Below are 13,847 nucleotides of genomic sequence, written 5' to 3'. Positions count from 1 at the left end.
TCTTATTCTTTGCTTTTGCCTTTGAACAAAAAAAATTGTGATCTAAGTACAAATAATAACATGTCATATTAAGGGAAATAGTGACTGGACAGTCCATTCCAACCAGGACTTAGAATTTATAGGGATTCTAAAGCTGAATTCTTAACTCTGAAGACTTGAACTTAGCTAAATCTTGCTTTTCCCCTGTTGAGTGCTTACATCTAGGTTATAATTTCATTATGGCAAGTCTAGAATTCTAGAACTGTAATATGTAAATTGTTTTTAAAAACTGGCTTTGCTGACTCCATTTCGGCTCAGGTCATGAAATGGAGCCCAGCCCCATGTCCACACTGAGCATGAAGCCTGCTTGGGATTCTCTCCCACACTCTCAAAAAATACATAAAAGCTTAAAAGACAAAAACAAAAAAAACTAGCTTTGCATTCTGAAAAAGTAACACAAGTCTCTGAAACTAGTGAATATTCAGTAAATACTGTTGAATGAGTAGGAATGATTTGTCAAAGGCCTATAGAGAGAGCTGTCAACCTTTATGGTTTAGCTCCATAAAGTGCCAGTTTCTAAAGAATCGGCATGGTAGTATCTTATTTTTTTTTATAATTAACTTATTGGGACACCTGGGTGGCTCAACTGCTTTAAGTGTCCAACTTTGGCTCAGGTCAGGATCTCCTGGTTGGTATATTCAGGCCCCATTTGGGCCTTGGAGTCTGCTCCAGATTTTGGGTCTCCTTTCTCTGGCCCTCCCTCACTCACACTGTTCTCTCAAAAACATTTTAAAAATTAACATATTAAACCTTTGAAAAAATGAAAAGGATTTGGGGATTTTACAAGTTAAATATATTTTCTCTTTCCCCACACACACCTTTTCAGAATAGATCTCTTCCCTCCAAAAATGAAGATGGTTTGCAAATTGGGTTTCTTTGCCTTTTGGTGCCTTTCTTGTAACCAGTTAGGTTCAAGGAGCCAATTCTTACCCCTTGATTTGTTATAAATTACTTTTTTTCATTTAACCTGGCTTTAAAAAATGGAAAATTTCCAAGCTTTCCCTGAATTCATAATTAGGGCTTCCAAAACTATATAATGGACATAAAAAGTAATGAAGTAGGAAATGTCCTTAAATTGGAGGCTTGTGCTTCTATATGTTGCTGTTATTTACTCCATTTGTCAGGTTCACAGGTGCAAGAAAAATGATTTATTTTTAGGTAAATATTCTCATTTAAACTGTTCTTGCCATCTTGTGACAAGCAGAACTACATAAAAGTGACCGTTTTTAAACATTGCTTAGTTTCCAGATTCTTTTTTTATTTTTTTAATGTTTATTTATTCTTTGAGAGAATGAGCAGGGGAGGGGCAGAGAGGGAGACACAGAATCTGAAGCAAGCTCTGAACTGTCAGCACAGAGCCCAATGCGGGGCTCGAACCCACGAACCGTGAGATCATGACCTGAGCTGAAGTCGGACGCTTAACCAACTGGGGCACCCAGGTCCCCCGACCAGATTTTTAATAATGAGACCTTTTATATTTTTAAGATAGCCTTCTAATGTACTACCATACATAGTATTACCTGAAGCATTACTTCAGAATCACACCTTTCCACTGCTTAAATATGAGTGAAGAAAATTATTTTCCTCAGATTGCCTATTCATCACTAGTGAAAATAGCTGTCCCAGGTCCATATGTGGCAATAAACTGTTGAAGCTGCTGTTGGCATTCATTCAAATAGATATCCCTTTGCTCCAAATATTCTTCATTATACAATTCAAATGGAAATACTGCATTTGGAGCAACACAAAATACAGTGGCCCCTAAGGAAAAAAGTGTAAATGAGAAGTCCTTAAAATGCTAAATGTGAAATCACATTTTCAGGAAAATAGTATGAGTTTGTTTTGTTTTATAGAGTGCAAGCTGGGCAAAGGGGCAGAGGGAGAAAGAATCCCAACCGTGCTCTACACTCTGCACAGAGCCTGCTGTGGGTCTTGAGCCCACGACCCTGGGATCATGACCTGAGCTGAAATGCAGAATCAGATTGGGGCACCTGTGGGATTCAGTTGGTTAAGCATCTGACTCTTCATCTTGGCTCAGGTCATGATCTCATGGTTTATGGAATTGAGCCCCACGTCAGGCTCTGCGCTGACAGCACTGAGCCTGCTTGGGATTTGCTCTCTGTCCCTCCCCCACTCTCTCAAATAAACAAACTTTAAAAAAGTAGGATGCTCAATCTACTGAGCCACCCAGGCCCCCCCATAAGAGTTTTTAAGTTCTGACCTATTTAATAGAATATTTCAATAATCATTTAAAACTGGTCTGTTTTTGAGACTCATGAAATAGTTTTAGTATATACACAGACTTACCAGAGCCAAGAAAAAATACTACGTTTTAAAACATGGAAACTAGAGGGGCACATGGGTGGCTTGGTTTAGTGTCCAGCCTTGGTTCAGGTCATGATCTCACAGTTCATGAGTTCGAGCCCAGTGTTGGGGTCACTGCTGTCACTGCAGAGCCCACTTAAAATCCTGTCCCCTCCACCCTCTCTGCCCCTCCCCAGCTCATATTCTCTCTCAAAAATAACATTTTTTTAAGTGTAGAAACTAGAACTTTGTTATCTGTTGACCTAGTCATTTAGAGTTTTGTACCTGAATAGTGCTGTGAGGAGGTGGAAGAAGTAGGGAAAGAAGGTGTTAGAAGGTAGGGAAACACTTGGATAAAGGTTAAGCGGATGACTGAGGATAAAGACATCATTGTAATCTCAATTATTCAGAACCATTGACAAAAAGACATAAACCTATGGAATTGAATAGCCTGGAAATAACCCCTCAAATACATGGTTAAATGATTTATGCTTTAAGAGTGCCAAGACCAATGGGGAAAGGACAGTTTCCAACAAATGGTACTGAAAAAACAATACCCATAAGAAAAAAAAATGAAGTTGGTCCCTTATAGACCTAAGCATAAGAACTAAGACAAAAACAAAAAATTGGGGAAATGCTTCATGACATTGGATTTGGCAGTGATTTCTAGAATTTATGTAACACTAGATTTCTAGTGTTATAACACTAAAGCACAGGCAACAAGAGGAAATAAGTTAAACCACATCAAAATAAACTGGTGCGTCAAATACTACAATGAAGAGTGAAAAGGCAACCCATGGAATGGGAGAAAATACTTGCAAATTGTATCTGATACAGGATCTACAACTGAACAAGAAAATAACCCAATTCAAAAATCGGCAAAGGAGAAACGGACATTTCTCCAAAGAAGATAGGCACATGAATGATTGTCAACATCACTAATCACTAGGTAAATGGTGTGAAATACCATCTTACACCCATAAGGATGGCTACTATCAAGCAAATGTTGGCAAGGATATGAAGAAAATGTACCCTTGTGCACTGTTGGTGAGAATGTAAAATGGTGCAACCCTTATGGAAAACAGTAGCAGTTTATTCAAAAAATTACATGATCCAGGGATTTCATTTATGGACACATACCCAAAATAATTTAAAACAAGGTCTCAAAGAGGTAAGTAAGCATATACTCATGTTCATAGCATTATTCACAATAGCCAAAGGTGCAAGCAATCTAAGGTCCATTGTTGGGTGAATGAATAAACAAAATGGTGTGTGTGGTGTGTGTGTGTGTACGTGTGTACATATACATACAATGGAATAGAATATTCAATCTTGAACGAAGGAAATTCTAATGCATGCTACCACATCAATAAGCCTTTGGGGACATTATATGAAGTGAAGTGAGCCATAAGATAAACACATATGATTAGACTTATATGAGATACATGGAGAAGTCAAATTTATAAAAATAGAAAGAATGGTGGTTGCCAGGGACTGGAGGAAGGAAGGAGAGATTGGGGAGTTATTGTTTAATGGGTACAGGAAAAAATGAAAGGTTTATAGAGATGGATGGTGGCAACAGTGTGAACGTATTTAACACCACTGAACTATACACTTAAAAATCGTTAAGATGGTAAATGTTACGTATATTTTACCACAACTTAAAAAAACTTTTTGACTACCACTTTAGGAGTTAAGCTCTTAAATTCTGTTTCATTGTTGATTCATTGAATGAGTACATACATGTGACTGGCCAGCAGTACAGTTGCTAGCCAAGCAGACAGTGCCTACCTTCCTAGAGCCGTCTGTTATCAGTATGCACTTAACATAGTCTCAGACTGCCATGACTGCTCCCTTTACCATTCCCTTTATCTTACCTGAATCCTTCCTGTTCCTTGAGAACACTGCTTTCCCTGTGGCTCTCTAAAGTGAAGCTGCTTTTTCTCAAAACACCACTCATACCTTAGTAACACAAGACAGAGACAGTGACTAACTTGCCCCTTTGCTGCTACCAGACCATTCTTGTCCCTGCTTTCCTCTTAATAAAAATCTCTCTGCTGATGCCCAGTGCCATTTGGGCTTACTACTCTTTCTCTTCCTTGGTGAAGTCAACCAGTTCTCAGCACGTGGCTCACAATATTCCTCTATTCCCTAATACCTGCCATTCAGTGATTTCCATGTGAATGAATGACCCTCTTAATTCCAGACCTCTCTGGAGTTTTTCCTCTACCTCCACCACACATAGGAAAATCACAGGAAACTGACATTACCAAAAACTTACTTCAAAACCATTAGTTCAAATCCCCCTTCCCTCTTATACTTCCAGCTTCTATCCCAAGACCTCCAAGTGGCTTCCTTCAATTCACTTCCTTCTTTTAACCTATTTAAGAATCTATCCCAAGCCAGTGTCCCCACTCCCTTACCCCTCTGCAACACTCTATCACAGTCACCTATCAAAACCTCAACTCTGCATGAACCCAACAATTTACTTTATGCCTGAACTCAGGCTGCTAGGCAGAAAATCACATAATTGGCATCTCTTGGTTTCACTTTAAATGAATCACAGAAACCTCAAATGGATGCCCACTGACTGCCAGACAACCCTGCCTGAGTCTAAGACAAAATGTTCTTCTGCCTCCTGCCCCCATGACTATGATATTCCATTCTTCTCTCCTCAAACCTTTTGCTTTTAGCTGATGACCTTGTATAGAGTGTATGATCAAATGGATACAGACCTGATTCTGTATCCATTTGTCTTCCCTCCTATATAATGAAGTGACTTCTTTCATTAGAGACCAATATCTTCACATGTGCTCTGGATCCCATCCCCTCTCACCTTTTTAAGGATTTTATTCCTTTGATCTTCCCCTAATTCTGTAAAATCTAATCTTAAACTGTCTTGTTTCTATAACTACACTTGATTTTCTTACTACATTGTAGCTGCAGCTTCTCATTCTCCTCTGTTTGTTCCCCCTCCTCAACCCCGTTTCTAAATATTGGAATTCTTCAAGGGCAGTCCTGGAGTTCTCTGTATAGTCTCAATCTAGGTAATTTCAGGTAATTTCATCCATTCCATGGCTATGAGTACCATCTTTGGGCTGATGGTTCCCAAATTAAATTTCTAAATTAGAACCCTCACCTAAACTCCAGATTCTTGTATCAATCTAAAGGTATCTCTGTAGGATGTCTCAAACATATCTATCTATAATTTGGTTTTTCTCCCAACCCTTTTTCTCTTTGTTCCCAGTTGTGGTAAATGGCATCATGGTCCACTCAGTTGCTCAAGGCAGAAAATTGGGAGTTTTCTTTAATTCTTCCCTATGCCCTCTGCCCCAACTTCTAAATCTAGTTCATGAGCACAACCTATTGTTTTTTGCATCCAAGAAAAATGTCCCTGAGTAGGGATCAATTTCTTGCTATGTTTTCTTCTTCTCTTTTTTCTTGTTTCCAATTTCCTGCTATAACTGAAATAACACTTAAGGAGCTTTTTTTTTTTTTTTTTTTTTTAGCGTTTATTTATTTTTGAGAGAGAGAGAGAGAGAGAGAGACAGAGCATGAGCAAGGGAGGGGCAAAGAGAAAGGGAGACAGAATCTAAAGCAGGCTCCAGGCTCTGAGCTGTCAACACAGTGCCCCACATGGGGCTGGAACCCATAAACTGCGAGATCATGACCTGAGCTTAAGTCAGATGCTTAACTGACTGAGCCACCCAGGTGCTCCAACATTTAAGGATCTCTTAACATTGTTTTGTTTAAGACTTAAAAATCAAGATACCTAACTGAAATTCATTATGAAAACAAAAAATAACTAAAGGAAAAAAAAATCTTCATTTAGTTTTATATTCCTCAACAGATGCTTTCTTAAATACTTCACGAAAGTCTTGACAAAATAGTTACCAAGTGAAAATAGCCATATTCTACCATAGGGGTCCTTAATAATAAATAGTATAGTTTCTAAATTCAAAGACACAAATTTTTGTCTTCTTATTGAAATCTAATTATATTTTAATTTTGATATCATGTCATAATAAAATTGGCAGAATTTTTTTGTTATGGTACATAAAAAATGTGTGTTAGATTTTATCAAGTATGCTTTTAAATACAAATAATAAGAATGTAAAAGATATGGGTGCCTAGCAGCCTCAGTCGGTAGAGTATGTGATTCTTGATCTCTGGGTGTAAGTTTGAGCCCCATATTGGGTGTAGAGATTACTTTAAAAAATAAAACCTGATTACTTTTAAAAAATAAAATCTGGTGGGAATGCAAGCTGGTGCAGCCACTCTGGGAAACAGTATGGAGGTTCCTCAAAAAACTAAAAATAGAACTGCCCTACGACACAGCAACTGTACTACTAGGCATTTATCCACAGGATACAGGTGTGCTGTTTTGAAAGGACACATGCACCCCCATGTTTATAGCAGCACTATCAACAATAGCCAAAGGATGGAAAGAGTCCAAATGTCCATTGATGGATGAATGGATAAAGAAGATATGGTATATATATGTGTGTATATATATATATATATATATATATATATATACATACACACACACACAATGGAATATTACTCAGCAATCAAAAAGAATAAAACCTTGCCATTTCCAACTATGTGGATGGAACTGGAGGGTATTATGTTAAGTGAAATTAGAGAAAGACAAAAATCATATGACTTCACTCATATGGGGACTTTAAGAGCAAAACAGATGAACATAAGGGAAGGGAAACAAAAATAATATAAAAACAGGGAGAGGGACAAAACAGAAGAGACTCATAAATATGGGAAACAAACTGAGGATTACTGGAGGGGTTGTGGGAGGGGGGATGGGCTACATGGGTAAGGAGCATTAAGGAATCTACTCCTGAAATCATTGTTGTACTGTATGCTAATTTGGATGTAAATTTTTAAAAATAAAAAATAAAATTAAAAAAAAAATCTGGGGTGCCTACGTGGCTCAATCAGTGTCCAACTTTGGCTCAGGTCATGATCTCTTGGTTCATGAATTCAAGCTCCACAACAGGCTCTCTCCTGTCAGCGGGGAGCTCGTTTCAGATCTTCTGTCCCCTCTCTGCCCCTCCCCACCCATCAAACATAAATAAACATTTAAAAAAATAAAAAATAAAAACAATAAAATCTCTAAAAAAGTAAGCCTGTAAAAGATAAAACAAATTAAAAATAAAAATATTTTTGTATCCTTCCTGTTATTTAGTATTGGTTGGGAATCAATGTCTTTCTCCTTTGGTACATAAAACTAACATGGGATGGTAACTAACTTTTTCTGGGGGTCATGAACCTATAAGACATACTTCATAAAACTTACCATTCATCTCTCTAAGCAAAAAGGTGTCAAGCACATACATGTAAATATTTTCATATAATTTAGAGATTCACAAGTCCCGAGAACTCTAAGTATCCATGAATCCCAGGTTAATAATGTTTGATTTTGACAATTATAGAACAAAGTTCTAATGTTCTAATGAGTTTTTGTGAACTGTTATTACTGTATAAATTGAATTTAAGGCAAATTTAAGCACTGAATATATACATACAAAAAAGTCAGTGTTAATACATCCTTTAAGTCCCAAGGTTGGAGCCAGAGTTTGGCCTCAAGGATTGTAATATCTTATGAAAATTAATGTCTGATCCAATTCGGCAAGAGCTTTGTGAGAATAACTCTGTTTACTCTTACTTTAGGAGCCCTTTTATGTTTTTATTAGCAAAACCATAATAAGCTCAAATTCATTTCAAATAATTAAATGCTATAGTCATAGTATTATAGCTAGCAATTCAGGAAGGCAGTGATACAAAATGAACACATTTTCTTTGTGCTTAACTGCATTGAGGGAGACTGCTTGACAATTGAATGCTGCTTGTTATTTTATTTATTTTATGTTTATTTATTTATTTTGAGAAAGAGAGAGAGAGAACATGAGGGGAAGGGGAAGAAAGAGAGGGAGAGAGAGAATCCCAAGCAGTCTCCATGCTGTCAGTGTAGAGCCCCATGACGGGGCTTGATTTCACCAACTGTGAGATTATGACCTAAACCAAAATCAAGAGTTGGATGATTAACTGACTGAGCCACCCAGGTGTTCCTGTTGCATGTTATTGTAGAAGGAAGATACATTTATGGGGTACCTGGTGGCTCAGTTGGTTAAGCATCCGACTTTGGCTCAGGTCATGATCTCATGGTTCATGGGTTTGAGCCCTGCATTGGGCTCTGTGCTGACAGCTTAGAGCCTGGAGCCTGCTTCAAATTCTGTGTCTCTCTCGCTCTCTGCTCCTCCCCCACTTGCATTCTGTCTCTCTCTCTCAAAAATAAATAAACATTTAAAAAAATGTTTAAGTAAAAGAAAGATAAATTTAGAATCACTTCATGTTGTATTTAATACATGTTTTATCAGAACTCTATAAGCAATGCAAAAGTTTCAGAATCCAAGCAATCATGCATAACAAGGAACGTGTTATATTACCTATAAACAATTAGTAAGTGTTCAAATTGAAACAGGCCTTACCTGACAAAAATTTATTATTCTATGGCACCTGGGTGGCTCACTTGGCTCAGTGGGTGCTAGATTTCGGCCCAGGTTATGATCTCAAGGTTTGTGGGATTGGGTCCCGCATCAGACTGTGTGTTGACAGTGTACAGCCTGCTTGGGATTGTCTCTCTGCCCCTTCCTCATTCATGCCTATGCTCACTCTCTCTCCTCTCAAAAATAAATAAATAAATAAACTTTAAAAAATTTACTAATTTTTAAAATAATAATTAATATATACATAATATTTTAGCAATCCCTATCAAAATAACACCAGCATTCTTCACAGAGCTAGAACAAATAATCCTAAAATGTGTATGGAACCAGAAAGACCCTGAATTGCCTAAGAAATCCTGAAAAAGAAAACCAAAGCTGGAGGCATCACAACTGTGGACTTCAAGCTGTATTACAAAGCTGTGATCAACAAAACCATATGCTAATGGCACAAAAACAGACATATAAATCTATGGAACAGAATTGAGAACCCAGAAATGGACCCACAAACATATGGCCAACTAATGTTTGATAAAGCAGGAAAGAATATCCAATGGAATAAAGACTGTCTCTTCCACAAATGGCGTTAGGAAAGCTGGACTGTGACATGCAGAAGAATAAACCTGGACCACTTTCTTACACCACACACAAAGACAAACTCAAAATGGATGAAAGTCATAAATGTAAGACAGGAAGCCATCAAAATCCTCAAGGAGAAAGCAGGCAAAAACCTCTTTGACCTCGGCCGCAGCAACTTTTTACTTGACATGTCTCCGGAGGCAAGGGAAACAAAAGCAAAAATGAGCTACTGGGACCTCATCAAGATAAAAAGCTTCTGCACTGCAAAGGAAATAATCAGCAAAACTAAAAGGCAACCAACGGAATGGGAGAAGATATTTGCAAATGACATATCAGATAAAGGGTTAGTATCCAAAATCGATAAAGAACTTCTCAAACTCTACACCCAAAAAACAAATAATCCAGTGAAGAAATGGGCAAAAGACATGAATAGACACTTTTCCAAAGAAGACATCCAGATGGCTAACAGACACATGAAAAAATGCTCAACATCACTCCTTATCAAGGAAATACAAATCAAAACTACAATGAGATACCACCTCACACCTGTCAGAATGGCTAACATTAACAACTCAGGCAATGACAGATGTTGGCGAGGATGTGGAGAAAGGGGAACCCTTTGCACTGTTGGTGGGAATGCAAACTGGTGCAGCCACTCTGGAAAACACTATGGAGTTCCACAAAAAACTAAAAATAGAACTACCCTACAACCTAGCGATTGCACTACTAGGTATTTATCCAAAGGATACAGGTGTGCTGTTTCAAAGGGGCACATGCACCCCATTGTATATAGCAACAATATTATTTATAGTTATCAACAATAGCCAAAGCATGGAAAGAGCCCAAATGTCCATTGACTGATGAATGGATAAAGATGTGGTATATATATACATACATACAATGGAATATTACTAGGCAATCAAAAAGAATGAAATCTTGCCAGTTGCAACAACATGGATGGAACTAGAGTGTATTATGCTAAGTGAACTATAAGTCAGAGAAAGACAAATATATGATTTCATTCATATGTGGAATTTAAGATCCAAAACAGATGAACATAAGGGAAGGGGAGCAAAAATAATATAAAAACAGAGAGGGAGACAAAGAGACATTAAGAGATTCCTAAATACAGAGAACAAACTGAAGGTTTCTGGCAGGGTGTTGAGTAGGGAGCTGGGCTAAATGCACAAGGGGCATTAAGGAAGACATTTTTGGGATGAGCACTGGGTGTCATATGTAAGTGATGAGTCACTAAATTCTATTCCTAAAATCATTATTACACTATATGTTAACTAATTTGGATTTAAATTTAAAAAAATTAAAATTAAAAAATTAAAAAATAAAATATCTATAACATTTTATTTTATAAATGCTATAAAATTTATAAAATTTTATAGATATTTTAACAGTCTAAGAATATTTAAATATAATTATTTATAGTGATCATTAACAAATTAATAATAGATTACCATATTTCAGTGTGAGAGATGTTTCAAACAATAAGGCTGCAATTAGTACATCTTCTTTAAGCACTTTATTCCTTAAGTTCAGTCGAGCATGTGCTTCAGCTAGGGAAACTCTGAAAAAGAAAATTGATGCTAATCAAATATGTTGATATTATAAAGATAAAATATATTTTGGCGGGAATAAACCAAGTTATATGTGTATACAAGCCATGCCTTAAAGATCAGCATATTTTTACTTTAAAAAAAAATGTTAGTTTCTTTTCAAAGCATTTTTTTCCTACCAACTTCAATAAACTATGCCAGAACAAGCAAGTATCTTGACTTATTATCAGAGTTCATATCTGCTCTGGCTTATCTTCATTTTTATTATTCTACACCCCCTTCCTCAATATACAGTTAGGAAAACTAACTCTTATAGTCACCTTTGGTGTTTTCTTCCAGTTCTTCATCTATTTGAAGTCCTCACAGAATCTTGAAATTTTAGTTTTGAAAGAGGCCTTAAAGTTCAATCTCCAATCAGATAATTAAATTTTCTCCACAATATCCCAGGCTACTTACTGTCCAGTCTCTTTCGAACATTTCCTATGGTTCACTGGGAATACATTCCTTTATCTTTTATTTTTAAACTAACCTTTGATTACCTAAAAAATCTCCCTCAGGGGCGCCTACATGGCTCAGTTAGGTAAACATCCAACTCTTGATTTCAGCTCAGGTCATGATCTCATGGTTTGGGAGTTCGAGCCTCACATAGGGCTCTGCACTGACAGCACGGAGCCTGCTTGGGATTCTCTCTCTCCTTCTGTCTCTCTGCCACTCCCTAGCTTTCTCTCCCTCTCAAAAATAAATAAACATTTAAAATTGAAAAAAAAAATCTCTTTCAAGCTCTCATTAGGCATATGTAATATACTTGAATGACTGCTGAACTTGGAAATCAGAAAACCTGGTCTAAGTCTCTAGACTTTACTAGCTGTGTGACTTCATATAAATCATTCACTTCCCGAAAATTTTTTGAATCTCAGGTATAAAATGGGGACAATAATAACTTACAGTTATTACGATTTCAGATAAAGCATTTGAAAATTTTGGGACTCACCCACAAAGAATATATAAATTTAAGGTGAAATTGGTTTCACTGAAATTTATACCCACTGGTTCTGTCTTCTGTGATTATAAAAAAAGCTTAATACTTCTTAAATATGACATCTCTTCAAATATTCAAAGACAACTTTTCTAGTTGTCCTATGTTTTCTTTTCTCCAAAATAAAATATTACTAGCTCCTTTAATATGTCATAAGACATGGGGCACCTGGCTGGCTCAGTCATTTAAGCGTCTGAGTTTTAGTTTCGGCTCAGGTCATGATCTCATGGTTTGTGGGTTCGAGCCCCGTGTCAGGCTCTGCACTGACAGTGTACAGCTTGCTTGGGATTCTCTGTCTTCCTTTCTCTCTGACCCTTCCCATGTCATGCTGTCTCTGTCTCTCTCAAAATAAATAAAATTTTTAAAAAGGTAAAAAAAAAATGTCATAAGACAGTTTTCAGGCCTTTCAACATTCTGACCCCTCTCCTCATGACCAGATTTGGTTAATTTTTATTTATTTATTTTTTTCAGGGGCACCTGGTGGCTCAGTCAGTTAAGCATCCAACTTTGGCTCAGGTCATGATCTCACAGTCTGTGGATTCAAGCCCCACATCAGACTCAGTGTTGACAGCTCCGAGCCTGGAACCTGCTTCGGATTCTGTGTCTCCCTCTCTCTGCCCCTGCCCCACTCTTTCTCTGTCTCTCTTTCTCAAAAATAAGTAAACATTTTAAAAAAATGTTTTTAAACATATTCTTTTTCAGTATAGTATTACGATGTGAGTGTGATTTAACCAGCAATGTAGAGGTGAAGCAGAACTAGCATTTTTTCCCTCTTGATACTATGTTCTACTAACACAACCTGAATTCACAGTATTTTTAATAGCCATATTACATTGTTTACTCATATTAAGTAGAAAAAGAATAAAACCTCAAGTCTTTTTCATAATAAACCATCAATCTTTTCTTATCCATTCATACTCAGACCAAGATCATCATTTGAGTCCTTGGAAATTACTCCAGAGTTGTTATTTTCAGATTTGGCTATTATGTTCCTGATATCCTCACCTAAGCTCCTTCTAAAATGTTGACCACAACAGAATATGTATAAAGCCTTTCAGGGAAGAGAAGAGAGTATTGTCCAGCTCTACTTCTCTAGAAGAGCAAGGATAGTGTTATTAGGTACCTGTCTATAGAGGTGGGAGAAAAATTTAAGGTTTATGACTCTTATGAGTTCATTTACTTTGCTATTTCATAAACCTCACCTATACCCCTATACCTTCCAATTTCCACCATGGGAAGTAGATTCATCATATTAAAATGAACTCTGCTTTATATTTGGATTAATATAGTCAAATGTTAACTGAGGTTATATAAGTTTAAATAAATATCTTTTTGCTACAGAGAAAAAATATGAGAAAATAGGATTTCCGAGGCTTCAAGTATTGACTCTTTGAGTATTGATTTGAGTAACTTTTTTTTTTTTAATTTTTTTTTCAACGTTTATTTATTTTTGGGACAGAGAGAGACAGAGCATGAACGGGGGAGGGGCAGAGAGAGAGGGAGACACAGAATCGGAAACAGGCTCCAGGCTCTGAGCCATCACCCCAGAGCCCAACGCGGGGCTGGAACTCCCGGACCGTGAGATCGTGACCTGGCCGAAGTCAGACGCTTAACCGACTGCGCCACCCAGGCGCCCCTTGAGTAACTTTTTTTAAGGTAAGCTCCACACTCAACTAAAACCCAATGTGGACTTGAACTCATGACCCAGAGATCAAGAGTTGCATGCTTTACTGACTGAGCACCCCTGATGCGAGTATTTTAAACGTTACTTCAGAAAATGGAAAATATCACAAAATT

At 37.2% G+C, this 13,847-nt stretch overlaps 1 protein-coding gene across 1 annotated transcript in view; it reads right to left on the bottom strand.

The window, feature by feature from the left end:
* Positions 1-1,633: 1,633 nt before the first annotated feature.
* Positions 1,634-13,847, bottom strand: part of MCMDC2 (minichromosome maintenance domain containing 2) — a 35,544-nt gene continuing 23,330 nt past the window's right edge. Inside the window, exons 13-14 of the mRNA XM_043602217.1 lie at positions 10,916-11,025; positions 1,634-1,800 (exon numbers count right to left, since the gene is read on the bottom strand). Coding sequence (XP_043458152.1) covers positions 1,634-1,800; positions 10,916-11,025 — 277 coding nt within the window. The remainder of the gene's footprint in view (positions 1,801-10,915; positions 11,026-13,847) is intronic.

Source organism: Prionailurus bengalensis, chromosome F2 (genome assembly GCF_016509475.1).
Source record: "Prionailurus bengalensis isolate Pbe53 chromosome F2, Fcat_Pben_1.1_paternal_pri, whole genome shotgun sequence".
Classification (NCBI taxonomy): Eukaryota; Metazoa; Chordata; class Mammalia; order Carnivora; family Felidae; genus Prionailurus; species Prionailurus bengalensis.
This window is presented reverse-complemented; position numbering and strand designations above follow the sequence as displayed.